The 18,592-nt window shown below is 42.6% G+C and overlaps 1 protein-coding gene across 1 annotated transcript in view; it reads left to right on the forward strand.

The window, feature by feature from the left end:
• The window catches only part of KCND1 (potassium voltage-gated channel subfamily D member 1), a 66,344-nt gene that overhangs the window by 34,190 nt on the left and 13,562 nt on the right, over positions 1–18,592 (forward strand). The window contains exons 3-4 of the mRNA XM_042449505.1: positions 16,574–16,736; positions 16,869–16,952. Coding sequence (XP_042305439.1) covers positions 16,574–16,736; positions 16,869–16,952 — 247 coding nt within the window. The remainder of the gene's footprint in view (positions 1–16,573; positions 16,737–16,868; positions 16,953–18,592) is intronic.

The following is an 18,592-nucleotide window of genomic DNA, read 5'->3' on the forward strand; positions in this document are numbered from 1 at the left end:
TGACTTATGGAAGTTCTATGAAGGAGAGTCCTCCAAGAGCCTGGGTCACCAACAAGCCTTGTTCAGGTCTTGCAAACTCAAAGCCATGGATTCCTTGACTAGTCAACCCACTTGTAGTGCTGTTCCTCTTCCCCTATTCCCTTCTTGCAGCCTTATCATGCAGAGGCAGTATTATCGTGTTTTCAAATGAGTCATGTTGTCTGATGCCAAGTCCAAAGTGTTGTAGCCCAAGCTTAGTCAAGTTGACTTCTAATAAGAGTTCAGGCTTGATTTAGTCTGGGACCCAATTATTGCCACAGAACACCCCTCCAGGCACCATATTTTAAATGAGTTGATCTTCTTTCCATCAGCTTCCTTCACTGTCCAGCTTTCACAACCATGCATAAAAATCAGAAATAGTATGGCATGAATGATTCTGACTTTGGTATGTAATGATATATATTTACACTCGAGTAGTGGTTCTCAAATGATGGGGCAGGATTCTCAGGAAGGGTGCGAAAGTTCCTCAAAGGGGGGCACGAGATTTGGAGGTTCTGATTTCTCTTACTCCTCCCAAACGTTTTATGTGTGAAATATTTTATGTGTTGAGTTAAATATTGAATTTACTTTAATGCAATGTTCTAATTTGAATAATGCTATTTCCTTATAAAATGTTAAAATATGAATATGCATGGATATGTGAATGAAAATACACACACTAAAAATGTTTTTATTCATATACTATGTCAAGTGGGGGGCATGCACTGTCCGCATGTAGATGTAAAGGGCTATGAGATGTCTCATCCACAGAGTCACCATGAGTCCAACCTAGACAATGAGAAAATCAGTTAAAGAGTTGTTTTCAATTACATCACATCTTTTGTTTTGGTAACAATGATTTATTGTCACTGTTATTTTAATTAATAAAATAAATAAAAAATAAAGAGTTCCCGTACCTAAGATCAAACGTTGATCAGAATGGAAACTATGGTCAACAAATCAGAAGAAGACTAGGAATGGGAAAGGCAGTCATGAAAGAACTAGACAAAATCCTAAAGAGCAGTGGAGGATAGAGGAGGTATGAGATGTCTCACCCACAGAGTTGCCATGAGTCGGGTTCGAACTCAGGGGCAATGAACAACAACAAATAATCTGCCTACATTTGACTACACATCTCATCACAAACAGGCCCTTGAAAATGTATTCTTGCTTTTAAATGCATAAGTCATGACTTGCTGGATCAATGCAAGAATCACCTAGTGTCCTAGCCTAATATTATTTGCAAGAATACCAGGGTACAAGCAGTGGCCATGCTGGCGGGGGGGATTCTGGAAGCTGTCCTTTTTTCAAGCTGTAGTGTGACTCTACTGCAGAAGCTGTGAGGAAATCACACCTCCAAAGTAAACAAGGAGAGAGGAGACCCCAAGTGATCTGCATAGGGGTTAATCATGGTCTATTGCTTGCTGTTCAGCATTTTTTGTGAAGGACTCGGATGAAAGAGCAGGGAACAGCCTTATCAAATGCAGAGCCATGGCAAAGCTGGCATTGATTGCATTACATTGGGGAGGTCAGGATTAGAATCCAGAATGAGTTTGGGTGGATTGACGAGACAGCCTTGTCATCAAGAAGATGAAATTCAGGGCAAGATTAATATAAAGTGCTGTGAGGAAAGCAAAGCCAAAAGAGATGCTGGAGGAGGTGAGGGTGGGAGGGAGGGAGGGAGAGCTACGTGTTGAAAAGCAAATCAACAGAGCTTTTTGTTTTGTTTTGTTTTGTATTGTATTAAAGAGAATAGTGCCATGGATCAGGCCTGCCAGGATATTGTACCGTTTGACTCAAGAGGCCTTAACTTTCAATCCTAGAGAGGCAGTATAGGGTAACGGTCAGAATATAAGATTAGATGCCCATTGATATGGGTTCAAATCCTTACCAGCTCATGAAATGACCTTGTACAAATCATTATCTCTCAACCTAATCTATTTCTCAGGGTTATTGTGAGGATAAATGGGGAGTGGCATAGAACACATTAACATTTACCTGAATTCTTTAAAGGATGCTTGGTGTGTGTGCGTGCATCATTCCTTTGAAAAGTTAGAGCATGGTGTGCTAAGGAAAATATATTCTGCAGATGTTCAGATGTGTATTTCTTTAGTGTGAGTTTATTTATTAATTATTACACCGATATCCTAGCTTTCCTCCAAGGGGCTTAAGGCTGAGGCATAAATAAATGGTCTCTTCACTTTGGCAATTTGATAGGTAGCTTAGGCTGCCAGACAATGATTGGCCCAGGGACTATTCTTGACTCAGGTTTAGTTTAAAGAACAAATTATGAAGACTTTGGCAATAAGAGCCCACATGGGTACATATGGGACATGATTAACAGATCTGTGAAGTACATGATGGGGCCATAGCTCAGTGGCACACAACGTACTCTGTGCAGAAGGTCCCATGTTTGATGCCAAACCTCTCTTTAAAAATAAATAAAAGTGTGTACTGCAGAGGATCAGGACGGGAATGATTTCTGCCTGTGACAAAGTCACAGATGGAAAAGATTTCTGCCTGTGTCCTGCTGGACAGTAACTGCCATCCATGGGGTTGGCAGAAGTCATATTTGCTGTTAGATCTCTGGATGATTTGCAGTAGATTGGCAAGGATGTCTCACTCCTGGTTGCTCAAGAGCAATGACAAAATGATGCCGCTCCCTCTTAATTATACTCTTAATTATACTGTTGAACTTAAAAATCTCTAGGGAACCAGCAGGAGATTTTTGTGTGGATATGCTGAGTTTAGTTCTGGGACTAAAATACATGCACGCATGCGTCCCTGGGCTCAGAATTTGATAATATTAAATTTATGCTTTATTTCCCAGGCTCTGACTGATAGATGTTGGGCCTCTAGTAGTTTGAGGAGATAGGAAGGGAATTTTGCCTGCTTCAAATCTGCTCAACCAGAAAGCTTGACCAGGCGGAGAGAGAGAGACCAAGGCTGTATCTGCACTGCAGAAATAATGCAGTTTGACACCACTTTAACAGTCATGACTCAGTGCTGTGGAATCCTGGGATTTGTAGTGTTACCAAACTAAAAATCCCAGAATTCCATTGCATTGAGTCATGGTAGTTAAAGCAGTGTCAAACTGCATTATTTCTGCAGTGCAGATGCAGCCTGAGCCTGTAAGCAGCTTCCTATATGTTTTCTACTTTCTAGATGTTGTTGGAAGGCAACTCCCAGCTTTCCCAGAACAGCTGGGAACAGGCTGATGGGCTTTGCAATGACACAATCTACAGAGGGCCATAGGAGCCTAACACTGCTATAAACTAAATTCTCAAAATTCCTCAGCCAGCATAGCAATTGGCCTTTTGTGGCCATGCTGGTTGGGGTGCTCTTCCCCATATAATAGCTCTACCCAAGACTTGTCAACATAATCTAGAATGAAGCAACAGAGAAGTCAGAGAGGGAAATCTTTGACCTTCAGTATTTTTGGACTCCAACTCCCGTAATCCCTTACCAAAGGCTGGGCAGGGCTGGGTGGGGAGTTGTAGCCCAAAAAGGGCCAAAGGTCTCTCATACCTGGCCTAGGAGGAAGGTAGAAGACAGGGGCCTGTATCGTTTCAGGACTTGCTAGATTTCAGGTTAGCGGTTTCCCGCATCAGGATGAACACAATTTAAAGAAAAATGTAAATGAACCAGAGATCAGAGAAAAGCCACAGAGATGATAAAGGATTTGGAAAACAGCACTCATGGGGAAAAGATGAAAGAAGAGTTCTTGTTTAGCAATGAGACTCAGGAGCGAAAGGGGGAAGCGTCTAATTGTTTTCTGATATGCAAAATAGATATGAAGAGTCAAGATCTAGGGCTAAGGCTAGGCAACTCTGCTCCTCCTCATCTCTGACTGTGGTGGGCTGGGGAGGGGGCAAGGATGGATTGAAGGTTTGGTGCTGTAAAATATAAGACATATTGTAAACCAGACATTTCTAGGGCTCTGTGCTAGAATTTAGTCTTAATGCCAGGACTCAAAATCTAGAGAAAATGCAGTAATGATGAAGTGGAGAATGATTCTGACCATGAGCAGAGTACAGTAACTTTACCTTACTTCAAGTTGACCAAAAGATGGAAATTGTGGAGAAGTATGAAGTCACTTGATTCAACGATTGCTCAGGCCACTCTCAATTTGGCTACTAATGGTTGTCAGTGACTTGGGTCCAAAACACACTACAGAAATAATCCTGTTTGAGACCGCTTTAACTGCCCTGACTCTATGCTTGGGAACTGTAGGAACTGTAGCTTTGTGAAACATTTGGTCTTCTCTGTCAGAGAGCTCTAGTGTCCCAACAAACTACCATTCCCAGAATTCCATACTAAGGAGCCAGGGCAGTTAAAGCGACCTCAAACCGGATTACTCCTGCTGTGTGTTTCGCACATTCAATCCCAGGTATCTTCTAGGGCTAGTTAAGTCTCCTGAAACCTTGGAGTGCCACTGCCAGTCAATATGTAGACCAGGAATGGGGAATGTATGGCTCTCCAGATGTTGAACTACAACTCCTCTGATTATGGTGGTTGATGGGATCTGAAGTTCAACAACACCTGAAAGACTACATGTTACTCCCATGCCAGGTGTAGATAATGCCAAGCCAAATGGATTAATGCTGGGTGCATCTACACTGCAGAGATACTGCAGGTTGATATCACTTTAATGGTCATGGCTCCATCCTACAGAATCCAGAGATTTCTAGTTTTGTGAGGCACCACCACACTTTGGCAAATAAAATTAAAGACCTTGTAAAGCTACAAATCCCAGGATTCCATAGGCTGTAGCTGGAGCACTTAAAGTGTAACAAACTGCATTCTACATACAGTGTAGATGCATCCTCAGATAAGGTAGCTGCTGACATTCCTATTTTGCCTCCCATCTTTGCCGGGGGAAATATATAAGAGACCAAGCAGAAACTCAGTGGAATGTCTATGGTCAAGGCTGTTTAAGATTACTTAGATATTTTGTACTTGTACAGAAACCAGAGTACAAATATACACACAAGATACAATCATACAGAGTACACACATGCACACAAAATACAAGCATAATCTAACATGGTCTCCTGTTAGATGCAGTATTTCTCTTCAAAATAGTAATGGTAACTAGAAAAATGTGTCTGTCCCATATCCTATCACTAGTGCTTTGAAGTGAGAAAGGCACATTGAGAAGCCTTTTACAAATTCCTAGAGGGAAAAGACATTCATAGAGGGTAGATCTTTTAATCTATATTAGCAATAATATGGAGCAAAATGGTGCCTCCACATCCAAAGTCAGTCTACCTGTGAGTATCAGTACTGGGGTTAAGGAGGAATCTGGCTGGTTGACAGCTGGTGGTGCTGGAAATGAATGTGATCCATCAGTTCAATACTTATGTTTGAAAATGGATAGGCAGCCTTTACACCCCAGTGCGAGGTGTGTGCATTGTTTGACAATTCTCAACATGGGGGACAGTTTACTGTCCTAAGGCAAAGAACAGGACAACAGTCCCCAACACCTTTCCATGTACAGAGGCCAGCTGGAGTAGCAGTTGAATCTTACTTCAGTGCTGGCAGTGGGATCAGCACCTCCGCCACACCTCAGGGCAGCAGGAGAGTTTAGAGTTTGATGGATAAACTGTGTGGCCCACACACCTCTGTCCTCCAAGAGAAGGAAAAGGCAAGGTGCTCAGGAGGAACAGCTAGGGGGCTCCTGCCATTGCCCTGCCAGCTTCTGCCAGGGATCCCAGAACTGTTTTTAAGGTGGTGGTGGTGGTGGTGGGGATTCGACATTGGTAGGCAGGTTGTTATTCATTTTTACTACTTGCAGGTACTGTGGACCCATGGTATCTGCCTGGGGGTTGGTTCCAGGACCCCCCGTGGATACCAAAATCTGTGGATGCTCTAGTCCTGTTAAGTACAGTGACATAGTAAAATGCTGTCCCTTATATACAGTGATAGAATTGAGGTTTGTTTTTTGGAATCTATATAATTAAAAAATATTTTCAAGCCATGGATGCTTGAATCTATGGATAAAAAAAAATCTGTGGATAGGGAGGGCTGACTGTACTTTCAGGATGAGGACAAATTACTTTCCCCAGCCATTACCACTGAGACAGCCTTAAATATGAAGACTCTTGCAAGCACTCTGTGTACTTAGAAGTGCCCTTTATGTCTTCAGTGTAGCTTACTTCCAAGTAAGTGTGTAGGATAGATGTGAACAACCTATTCTTAGAAGGGCTCAGTAACAATCCCTGCATTACTGTCTCTTAGTGCTTGATCATTTACTACATGTTTGATTCAGCATTCCTGAGAAGGCTCAACTACACAAGAATCTTGGTGGACCAATTTTGCCAGACTGTTTCAATCTAGTCTTGGTGGGGGCCGATGCATGTCTTGCCCCCCTATTCCAGGGTCGATGGCTTCTGCCATGTCAGACATTTACACCTCTCTGCCTAAGGGTAGCACTGGCCAAACCACTCCCATACAAAGTGTCTTATGAGAAAAAACCACTGAAGAGTTTCAGAACCATAAAATGTTCGCAAGTGCCTTTTCATCCTGCTCTCTCCCTTTCCTCATCAGACAGCATGCATGTGGGCAAAGTACTAAAATAACCTGGGGAACTATAGAGGATTGGATGAGATCTCCAGCATTTCATTCATTTGTTCGTTCATTCATTCCAGTCCCTGCTGTGTCTTAATATTCAATTACCTGTTTCCCCTACTCCCTTGCCCAGCATTGCTCCCATTAATGATCTCCCAAGGGCCCGTCCGTCAGAGAGAACCAAGGAGTTATTAAGGCCATAATTCTTGGAACCTGCTGTTCCCCGACAGGAGCCGTAGATGCTCAGCCCGTAAGTCAATGCACTTGTTGCATGCCGCTCGCTCCACCGTAGGCTCAGAATGATAACAGGAACGTTGTCCCAGAGAAAGAGGCTCAGTTGGGTAAGGATAGCTTGGGATCATTTTAATTTTTGGATCACCGTTCCCAGAATTCCCCCAGCAGCATGGCCAGTGGCCAAATTAGCTGTGGGATTCTAGGAGTTACAATCCAAAGGGAGACTTTTCAAGCTGTCAGTTGGACGGGGAAGAATGAAGCCTGGAGAACCAAGGGAACCATGGTGGCTTGTGTTCAGAGCCCGAGCCTCCACCAAAGCCACACACTGGAAGGAGGGTTCTTTGTAGATATAGCCAGTTAATGTCCTATTATTATGGGTCAGAGGTTGGAATGGTATACTTTTTAAAGAATTATTTGTTGCTCATTGCTGTTACATGTTTGTTTGTTTGTTTGAAAGTATAGGCAAACCTCAGTTAAGAAAGTCTGCATTTACGCTGCAGAAATAATGCAGTTTGACAGCACTTTAACTACCGTGGCTCCATGCTATGGAATACTGGGATTTGTAGTTCTGTGAGATATTTAGCCTTCTCTGTCAGGGAGCTCCGGAGGATTCCATAGGATGGAGCCATGACAGTTAAAGCAGTGTCAAATCGGCATTAATTCTCCAGTGTGGCAGAAGCCAAAGCTTCTGAAAAGTGAAGCTCCTTTTTACAAAGTCTTTTCATGCCTGCTCAACCCCACCTTTTCTTCTTTGTCCTTTAGCTGGAAGGTTTTTAGCTGCATCAGCATTGAGATAGTGACAAAGGAGGGCTAGAGAAACACAACCCAGTGTCAGGTTGGAGCAGCATGTGTGCAGCTAGCTATTCAGTAAGCATGAGATGGAAAAGAATGGTGTTCTACTGTAAGCAGTCCTACTGTAGCTGTGTGTACTTGCCTATAGCAGGCAAGGTAAACAGCAGCTGCTGCAAGACTTCTTTGGTGAGCCTGCATGAACATTAAAACAGAGAGGAAAAGGGAGAGCAGATAAGCCTGCCTCACTAGCCTCTAGTGATTAGTTTCCTGGTTTTTTTTTATTAAAGAACAGGAGATGACAAATACTTTTCTGAAATTATCTTTGGGTGCATCTACACTGTAGAAATAATGCATTTTGATATCACTTTAAGTGCTGTCACTCCACCCTAGGGAATCCTGGAATTTGTAGCAATACAAAGTCCTTAGCCTTCTCTGCTGGTGCTGGTGCCTCACAAAACTACAAACCCCAGGAGCCTGTAGGATGGAGCCATGGCAGTTAAAGTGGTGACAAACTGTGTTATTTCTACAGTGTAGGTGCATCCTTAATCTGCTTTTTAAATTGTTGTTGTTGCATGGCCAAAATTCCCTTAAAATTACTGTCCTGGCAATGTTTTCAGAGTAATGGGTGTTGTTTGTTATAGTAATAAGCAAACGTTGCCTTGGCATTACATTATTTCACAAAGGCAACATCATTATGTCTTCATTAGCCTGCAAAAGTAACCTGTTATTGATAGTGCCATTACTTGTGATGTGTTGGCTTAAATCCAATTGTTAGCCCTCACCAGAGACTTCGAATATATCTACACTGCCTAATTCTAGCACTTTAACTGCCATGCCTGTGTCCTATGGAATCCTAGGATTTGTGGTTTCATGAGAGACTTAGATTTCTCTACCACAAAATGCTAATGCTATAGGTTAGGGGAGTGCAGTAGAGACCTCAATAAACTACAAATCCTAAGATTCCATAGGAAGAAGCTGAAGCAGTTAAATTGGGATCAAACTACTACAATTGTACAATGTGGATACACCATTCTTGAATGAATGGGAACCTGGTAAGTCAAGACTGATTCAGTGTTTGATGACTTTAGTGACTCTAGTTGGAACTAACAACTGGATTTAGACAGTTACTTTCAAGCTGTCAGGGCCAAGCCAAGACATTTTACTGCCTGAGGCAAAAGTCAAGATAGCACTCCCCCTTCCTCACCCCCAGTTTAATATATAGAAGTGGACTGGACTGATTGGCAGTTAAAACTTATTTCCACCCAGGGAACCAGGTAACATTCCCCATTCTGCTCCAGAGAAGAGGAGGCTAGTTTATATGTTCAGGACAGGTTTTGCATCATACCCAGCTCTGTCTCCAAGGAAAAGGAATGCCGGGGAGGGAGCTCACAATGGGAATATCTACATGGGCCAAATGAACTGGTTTTCCCTCATCCTTGCCACAACCTCATCATCTCCAGGGACACCTTGAGCTGAGAACCCAAGAACTATCCTGCCAGCTGTTTTTCTGCCCTTAACAGCAGTGTGATCCAGAGCCCCAAAAAAGTTACCTTTTGGAACTTCACCTGCCAAAATCCCCCAGCCAAATTCAACTGTGGTCTGCCTTCATGATCAGAGGCCACTTCAGCATCAGATATGGGTCATCCCTGCCTTAAACCACATTTAAAACTCTTATCTTTCAATCCAGATGTTCCAGGAAAATTCAGAGCACTCCAGAGCCATGCCAGACAGCTGTCTACACACACTTCCAACTGTGCTGCCCACTACCCCCATCGCTGGCATAAGTTGCTCCCTCTGAGGCCACAACGAGGCACCCAACCATATGATCAATGCTGGGCATCTTGCATTCAACCTCAGAAAAAGTGACTCACACCAGCGGTGGCAGCATCGAATGCCACAGTGGGATGCATGTGCAGACAGATGCTCAGTCTTGCTCCAGGTAATGGGGTGCAAATTGGGGGGCATCTTGGAGTATTTTGGTCAGTGTAGACCCATCCCAGGAATGGTTGAGAAGGGCTACCACTTCTCTCCCACCTTCCAGTATGTGCCACACCAGAGGCAGTGTCCTCAGTCTGCCTAATAGTAGGGCTGGTCCTGTACATTTAACTGAGTTTTCACTGGCAGGATTAAAAGATGGGCATCAACTCTGAGAGTTGATGTGGAGCAAAAGGAAGTGGGAAAACTTTGGCGGAGCAGCTTGAAAGGAGCAATTATTATTCTAAATTTGTTTGACCCCTTTTAAAGAAGATCTTCTTTAGGGATCAATCGCTTTAGGCTAGTAGACCAAGGAATGTACCCTCCAGAGTGAACTGTTTTAACTAGCATGCCAGCCTCTCCCCCCCCCCCAAAAGATATGCAAATGCCCTTTGTCCTTGGGGAAGATAGTTTTCAAAATGAGTTGGGCCGTCTTCAAATAAAAATGTAATTGCTATTTTCAAATCCCAGACCCAAACGTTGATTATTATTTTTGTTCCTTTTGGGGCAGGGTGAGCAGCAGCAAGAGATGAATAGCGTTAGTATCATAATATCCTTATTAGGACTAAGCAGTGTTCCCAATGAAATATGCCACTTGTGGAGGGATGGGAGATTGCATAGAACTCTGCCTTGGTCTGGCTATTCAAGAGAAATTAGATCCACAGACTGCACTGAAAACACAACTTTTGGCCTTCATGAAGATATTATTTGACAACCTGTGTGAAGTTTATTCTTATGACCAATATGGTTACCTGGTTTTGATTTTTTCCAGACAATATTTTCTCTAAATTTCTGATAGATATTGAATTAGGCTAGATACTGTTTCAGATTAAAAAAAGCCGCACTCAATGAGATGTTGTTATTTCAGACTATTTTCTACCCAAAACTGGAGTAAAGAGCACCTCACATTCCTTTCCTTCTCTAAAAGAGACTGAGATTCTGATATCATCTCCTGGGACACCTTGAGCTGAGAACCCAAGAACTATCCTTCCAGCTGTTTTCCTGCCCTTAACAGCAATGTGATCCAGAGCCCAAAAAAAGTTACTTTTTGGAACCTGCCAGAAACCTCCAGCCAAAAACCAGAAACATTCCATGCTTTGCTGTAAGATGCAGGAATCAGCAAGTAAAGTTGAACACAGTTCAGTGTTTGCAGATCATTAATTTTAGAGGGTCATACAGAGGGCCAGTGTAGTGGCTTGAACATTGGATTACAACTCTGGATGCCAGGGTTCAAATCCCCACTCAGCCATAGGAACCCACTGGGTGACCTTGGGTGAGTCACATTCTCTCAGACTCAGAGGAAGACAAAAGAAACCCCTTCTGAACAAATATTGACAAGAAAGCCCTGTGATAGTCTTCTCCTGGGGTTGCCATAAATCAACATGTCCTGCTTTCCTAATACAGATCTAGGTCTGACTGTCCACTCAATTGCCATTTCAAGCAAAAATCAGAATCCTATGCCAAAGTGATGCCCATTTTCTAGTTAGAATTCCAACACCAAAAGCGTTTTAACGTTCCTAAGGTTCTGAATACATTGTACTTTTTATTTTAAAATATTTCAAATGTTTGCTTTGCATCCTTTCTCCTACTCTCATGAGATGGGAGCCATGGAAAATACTTTAAATTTCATGCTCAGGGTCAGCCTGTCTTTAGGCAGAGAGAGATTGTGCCACATTCTGGTTTCTGTGGGGCTAACTAGAACCGAATATTGTAAACACAGTCACAATTTAAATCCCAATATATATATTAGTAATAATACAGCAAATTAGATATTAAATGTAAGACATATACACTGTCCCCAAGATTCCATGCATCCAATGAGGTGCCAGGACTCGATTACAAGACTCTTCTGCCTATGCTACTCAGAGGAATTGCAATATTTGGATGCAATCTTAAAGCCCTCAATGAAAAATATAAAAATAGATGACAATGCAATATAGAAATTTCACTATGAAGAATTTCCCCTCTTTTCTCCTCCTGAATTAGTAACTGAAAATCCCACAATCTTACTCTAGGTGAAAAGGGCCTACTCCTTGGTCCTGGCAACCACATTCCTCTCCAGTTCTCTCTTTCTGAACTCAGCTAATAAATGCAGACCTTTCCTTGGGGCTTTCCCTCCCACTGGGCCAAATCAATAGTTCACAGGGGAGCCATTCAGATGTTGCTTTTTTTAGCGCGACAATGAGGAATCATCTCACTCACGCATTCCGGGTTTGCTATTCACACTATGGAACTGCATTGATGCACATCTCTGCACATTCCATCACTCACACGTGCAAGCATTCAAATAAAGATGGAGTCAACAATGCGAATGCATTCAGAACACATTCAAGGCATGCCATGTTTAATCCTGGGTCTATTCAGGTCTGTTCGCACCAGTTATCTACACTACTGATGATGTGGATCTTTTTTTAAAAATTGGAGGGGGGGACCCAATATTGATTATCCCCGATTAAGTGTGATTTTTTGGCAGAACCCCCCCCCCCCAACTTAATTTGGCGTTTTCAGATGATTCTTATCATTGTGTGAAAAACGGAGATTCAACCTGAATTCATCCTTGATAATTTTCACAGTGTGAATAACCCAAGGGATTACAAAATGTCTGCTTCAGGTCCTAGATTTTGGGTATCACGGAAGGGCAGCACGTTCTCAGTTCTTCTGCTTCTTTGAGTCACATATATGGGTTACTTTTCCCAGAAGAGCTGGTCAAAACTTTCTAGAGCTAGATTTAGCATTTTGGCTGGAGCCCCACACCTTCTCAATTTATGTGTGCATTGTGGCTCATGCCCAAACTGTTCTATACCATTCCAGTGCACAGCCAGCAACTCATACCCTTTCTTGTTGTTGTTGTTGTTGTTGTTGTTGTTGTGTGCCTTCAAGTCTTTTCTGACTTATGGCGACCCTAAGGCCATATCAGGGTTTTCTTGGCAGGATTTGTTCAGATGAAGTTTGCCATTACTTTCTCCTGAGGCTGACAGCATGTGACTTGCACAAGGTCACCCAGTGGGTTTTATGGCCAAGCTGGGAATTGAATCCTGGTCTTCAGAGTTATATTCCAGCACTTTGCTACTATGCCACACTAGTAAGGACAGTCCCAATTCACCTTCAGTGGTCCCAATTTTTCAAATGCTTTTAAAAATGTCCTGGTTTCTGTTGGAAGATTTTTTTGCATTCTCTCTTCCCCTCCTCAGATACATAGGGTTTTCCTGCATGCAAACTCTGCATTGCCCTACAGTTTCTCTTTTTCTCCCACTTAAAAGAATAAAATACAGTACAGTTTAAAAAGGTAAAAGTGTTTGCAACACTTTAAAACAACACAACACCCCAACCCGTTCTTCAAAAACTTTTAAAAGCCTGTCTGCATAAGAAGGCATCTTGCCCAGAGGCTCAGGCAATAGCAAATTGTTGCATCTTCTCCTAGCTTGTCTGTTTTTCTGTATTAATATTTGCCATCAGATCATAGTCTGATGTTGCTTAGCCACACACATTCCGGTTTTGCATCTGTGAAATGTTGGAAGATACAGCCACTTAGGAGTTACAACAGTTTAGGTTGTGCCACTGAACTATTGTTATTTAATATGAATGTTTTTTTCTACTTAGTTCGTCTTTCTTCATTTCTCCCATCATTTTTGTTATTGTCCCTCTCTTCACATTTTTGCTTGTCACTGTCTTCTGTTGTCATATGCATAGGGGCCTATGGTCTCTAAACTATACTTTAAGAGGTGCTTGGAATGCACAGGAAAGTTTCTGGTTACTAATGGTATTTAATCTTGGGTAACTGCCCAGGAGAATCCCACATTGTCAGGAAGTGTGCACACTGCCAGATTTAGTAGGCCAGCACTTCAGAATTGGGCAGCACGTCTCAAGGCCTTTGCCCTGGAAGATGCTATTGGAACGCCCACACTCCAAGAAAGGCCTGCAGAGATCAACTAATTTATTTTTGATCTTTTTGATCTTTACCACCATGGATGGATGGTGGAGAAGGGGCTGCTTGAGATGCCAAAACAACTTGATTATCCTAGTATCCAAAATCCACAAAACAGTCATACCTTTATTGACCTACCAATATGTACAAAATACATGTTGCAAACTTTCAAACTCCACTGGCTTCTTCATCGAGCAAAGGCATTAAAAATCAAATAGGAGAAAAGGGGGGGAAAGACAAGTTGGAGCCATAGGCCTACATTTTGTCAAGATGGTGTTATGGTTGTTCCCAGTAGCATCACTGGGGTTGGCATCACCTGGTGCGGTCACTCATGGTGTCACAGTTCCCATTGACCTCCATCCATAGTACATCCATACAGAATCCTTAGTAATGTTTTTGTATTGATGTTACTCATAAATCGTAATTCCTGTATATCACTGAATGTAATAGTGATTGTTGTGACATAAACAACTAACAGAATTAAAATTATGTTTTCAAACTACAATACCATATGCACAGCCTAAATGTATTTCCAGGTACATATTTTCATGTGGTTAAAGTGAAAATTTCGTAAGATGTGATGTTTTAAAAGAAAAAATTAAAAGAATAAAAAAATCTTTAAAATGTTTAAAATTGTTTTTTCATCCAAATTTTATTTTTTTAAAGATATATAAATCCTCTCCTTTCTCATCCCATTGAGGCCTGCCCCATTCACACCATCTCTTCAGCATTTTTAAAGGGCTGGAGGTGAATGCCATAGGCCATTTCTGCCACAAGGCAGATATTTAGGAAGCAATGATATCACCCCTCCTTAAGGTGTCACCTAATGCGGCTAGCACCCCCTGCATACCCCTTATGATGTCCCTGGTTGTTCTCAGTTAAGATGAAAAAGAGGGATATCTTAACTTATCATCTTAACTGAGAACAACAACAGTGGGATCTCAGTATCCGTGGACTTGCCATCCACAGATATGAACATCTGCAGGTGGCAAGCCTGCATTGTTCCCTAATAGTGGAACAGCCGCATGCATGCGCTGCTATTGGGGACACAGTGGGCTTGAGCATCCACGGCAGGGCATCTGGAACGGATCTCCCACAGATATTTATGTCCCACTGTATAACATCATCTTGACAAAATGTAAGCCTATGACTCCAACATTGTCCTTTTTTCCCTTTCTTTCTCCTGTTTGATTTTAATGCCTTTGCCTGATGAAGAAGCCAGTAGAACTTTGAAAGCTTGCATGTGCATTTTGTACATTTTATTTGGCCCAAGAAAGGTATCACTATTTTGTGGATTTTGGACATTATTGTGTTTTGTAAGGCCAGAGTGGCTGCCCCTAGATATGTTTTCTTGATTGTCCTAAGGTACTATGCAGCTTGCCTTGGGTGCATATTGAATGTCATTTCTGCTCTGCCACAGGTAGCAAAATATCTTGAGAAACCCTATCCATAGTGAAAATCATCAGCCCAATCCTGGTTCTTGTGATTTTTCCCCCCAGCAGGCATTGCTCACATGTGTTCAAGCTTGTCTGTGGACAGATGAAAGATGGACTGAAAAAGCAAAAGAGAGAGAATATGTGTGTGAGAGAGGGAGAAAGAGAAAACGGAATGAAGAAAGTTCAGTTATATGCTAAATGTGAAATTCCATGCTTATGTAATCCTTATGCAACTCATGAAAGACAAACTATGTGTTAGAATTGCTGTGACTTATTCTTGGTTGTCCCCCAGTGTCTTTAATAGCAACCTGCCATGCAGGTTAAGATTTTCACAGCTCAAAGGACAAAGAGATCGGGAAATCCTCATTTGCTTTTGTGTTAAGCCCAGCGCATGAGGAGGGCCGGTGAAAACTATGACATCTATGATTCTGTGATTCTATTCCATCCAAAATTTCACACAAATCACCACCTTCCTCCTCCATCACGACCACGGCCTACTAATTTTGCAATATGCTAAATGCAGAGAAGAGTTGAGAAGATACAGCTGATAGGTTGTGAATGCAATTGGGAGAACTAGCTCTACTGTTATGCAGAATAAGATGGCTGCTTGGGGGAGCAGGTTTTGGGTTTTGGAAAAGGACATCAGATTGCCAATTTTTTTTTTACTTTGTTCCTCTGTTTTTTACAGCCTGGGATGAGGAGATGTGCTTTATGGGATTTCTTGCCAAAATAACTTACTTTTGCTACGATACACTTTGACTTGGTGGATATTTTGATCGGTTGGGTGTCATTTCACTCTCTAGCTGTTGTGATTTGGCAGCAATTGTCACGATTAATCCTCTGTCGTCCCACTTTTTCAGCTGCTTTTAAAATGTCCCAGTGTCTTTCTCCTCTTCCCACTTTCCTCCTTTGTCCTGCAGTTGCTGCAAACTGAGTTCAAAGTGCAAAAGTAGTCTGCATTCAGTTAGCTCAGAGGGGAAGGGAGAGGAGAGAAAGTAGCTGAATCTGGCCCTTCACAGTAGACTCAAGCAAAAGAAGACTGCTAGAGCCTCCCCTCGCTTGTCTGTTCTTCCTCATCACTTTTGCCATCTTGAGCCCACTTTGATGTTGCTTGGCCACATACGTCCCCAGTTTTCGTCTGTGAAATGCTGGAGGATATGAAACTTATGCTATAGCTCCAAAGCAGCATAGCTCCAGCCGTTCTCTAGCTATGCTGGCTGTCAGATTCAGGCAGCTCTAGTATATAAAAAAGGAATTTCCCCAAGTTCTGGCTTTAGGAAAGTGTTCAGTTCTGTGTACCGTGGGACAGAAGGGACTGCCTTGTATGCATGAATAATTGGGTGTGTCTGCACTGCAGAAATAAAACAGTTTGACACCACTTTAACCAGCATGGCTCAATGCTGTGGAATTCTGAAATTTGTACTTTTGTGAGATATTTCGCCTTCCCTGTCAGAGAGCTCTGGTGCCTCAGGAAACTACAAACCCCCAGATTACATAGCATTGAGCCATAGAAGTTACAGAGGTGTCACACTGCTTCATTTCTGCAGTGTAGCAGCAGCCATTGCCAGTTGGATCAGGGCAGGGAATACACCAAGGGCTACAGTAACTGCCATATCCCTTCCAGCTACGGTGACATGGTCCCAAGCACCATTGCAGGGAAGATCTTTGGATCCATCTGCTCTCTAAGTGGGGTGCTGGTCATCGCCCTCCCTGTTCCTGTCATCGTTTCCAACTTCAGCCGGATCTACCACCAGAACCAGCGGGCAGATAAGCGGCGAGCTCAGCAGGTAGTTGGGGAAGAAGGGGGAAGGAAAGAAAAGGCAAGGGGCAACAGGCACAGCGATCAGGGGAGGGCTCCTTGTCTCACTCTCATTCCATACACGGTTCTCTCTGTCTCTCTCTCCTCCCCTCCTCTGCAGAAAGTTCGCCTGGCCCGGATCCGGCTGGCCAAAAGTGGCACGACTAATGCTTTCCTTCAGTACAAACAGAATGGAGGCCTTGAGGTATGGACACTCTACTGTTGATTCACTTTGACAAATGCATCTTCTTGCACCCTTGGCCCCTTTGGAATGACTGTATTATTTCTTTAGCTCAGGAACTTGCAACCTTGGATCCCCTTCAGTGGGTCCACAAATTTGATGGAAAAGCAAAGGAATAGTCTTTTCTTCCATTTGCAGTCACCTCTCTATATCCACAGATTCTTTACCCACGAATTCAACCATCCATGGCTTGAGAATATTAAAAAAAAAATAATCATATACATTCCAAAAGCCAAACCTTGATTTTGCATTGTATTTAATGGTACCTGAGCACCCATGGATTTTGGTATCCATGGGGGTCCTGGAACCAAACCCAAGCAGATACCAAGGGCAAACTGTGCTTCCTGTTATTTTGAAAATGTTTGGGGAAGGCATCATTTTAATCAGATTCCTAGGAGTTCTGTGACTCAAAAAGAAGGGTGAATAATTACTGCCTTAGTTGATCTGAGTTACCTTGGAAAGTCAGGATATAAGCATAAAATGAACATTCCTGCTCCTCCTTTCTCTCCTGCCCCATCACTAGTGCCCACAACTTCTGTTGCTGCAGTCCAGAGTAGTTGGCCTCCTAACCTTCATGTTCTTGAGAGACTCCAGCAAGGTTGGGGATCCTTTCCTTGGTTGGGGGCCACTTTACCTTGGTCATATGAGTAACCTGTCAGAGACTAGATGCCCTCTGGACGGTCCTAAAAAAGGCAATGATGGACAGACCAAGATCCCAAAGTAATTGGAGCCATCTCCCTTTCTTTCTCTTGCACTTCCAGCACCATCCTCTTCTTTCAGCTGCCTGCTTTTTCCCCTCATCTTCCTGCCCATCCGGTGGGCTTTGAACCTAGTGAGGGTCTGAACTGACTGCTCACAGACAGTTTTCAAAATGAAGGGATTGAGAATGTGTGACACTCCAGATATAGGCAAGGGCTGCTGGGAATTGTAGCCTAGCACCATGTGAGGTACTACATGTTCCTTGTGCTTGACCTAACATGTTCTAGATATAGGAAAATCAGATGTAGGTTTTCTCTGCTTTAACCTCAGTACTTTTGACCTCCCTTCCAAACAAAATATCTTGTTACTGCTGCTGCGCTACTGGCTTATCACAAACATACAATCCCAGTTTATTCTAGGCAGGCTTTGGAAATTTGCATTAACTGCTATATCCTTTGCCTTCTAATGACTTTGCCATGTCATTTTTCTTGTCTGGTTTGAATGGATTGTTCTTTTTAACAAATTAATTTGTAAATTGCTGTGGTATATAAATATAAATATTTTAAAGTGAATAAAATAAACATCTCACTGGGTTTTCCTGAACTTTTCTGGAAAATATCCCAGTTCTAAACAAATGTTTAGCATCCTGGCCTCTGCTTCATACTGAGTGTGGCACATTGTGTGTTGTAATGCCTCCACCCCACCTCACCTCATCCACCACTTTGCAAAACAACATAGAAAAGTATAGACACACTAGCTACTACCCACTTGCAGTGAGATATAATACGATCCTAACAGAATATTTTTAATGTGCTGATTGGCTCTAAAGCTGGCTTACATACATGTGAATTCTATTTGCTCACTTATGGTTACATGCCCAAAGAGCGTCCTGATGCAGAGGCACA

Source organism: Sceloporus undulatus, chromosome 2, assembly GCF_019175285.1.
Source record: "Sceloporus undulatus isolate JIND9_A2432 ecotype Alabama chromosome 2, SceUnd_v1.1, whole genome shotgun sequence".
Classification (NCBI taxonomy): domain Eukaryota; kingdom Metazoa; phylum Chordata; class Lepidosauria; order Squamata; family Phrynosomatidae; genus Sceloporus; species Sceloporus undulatus.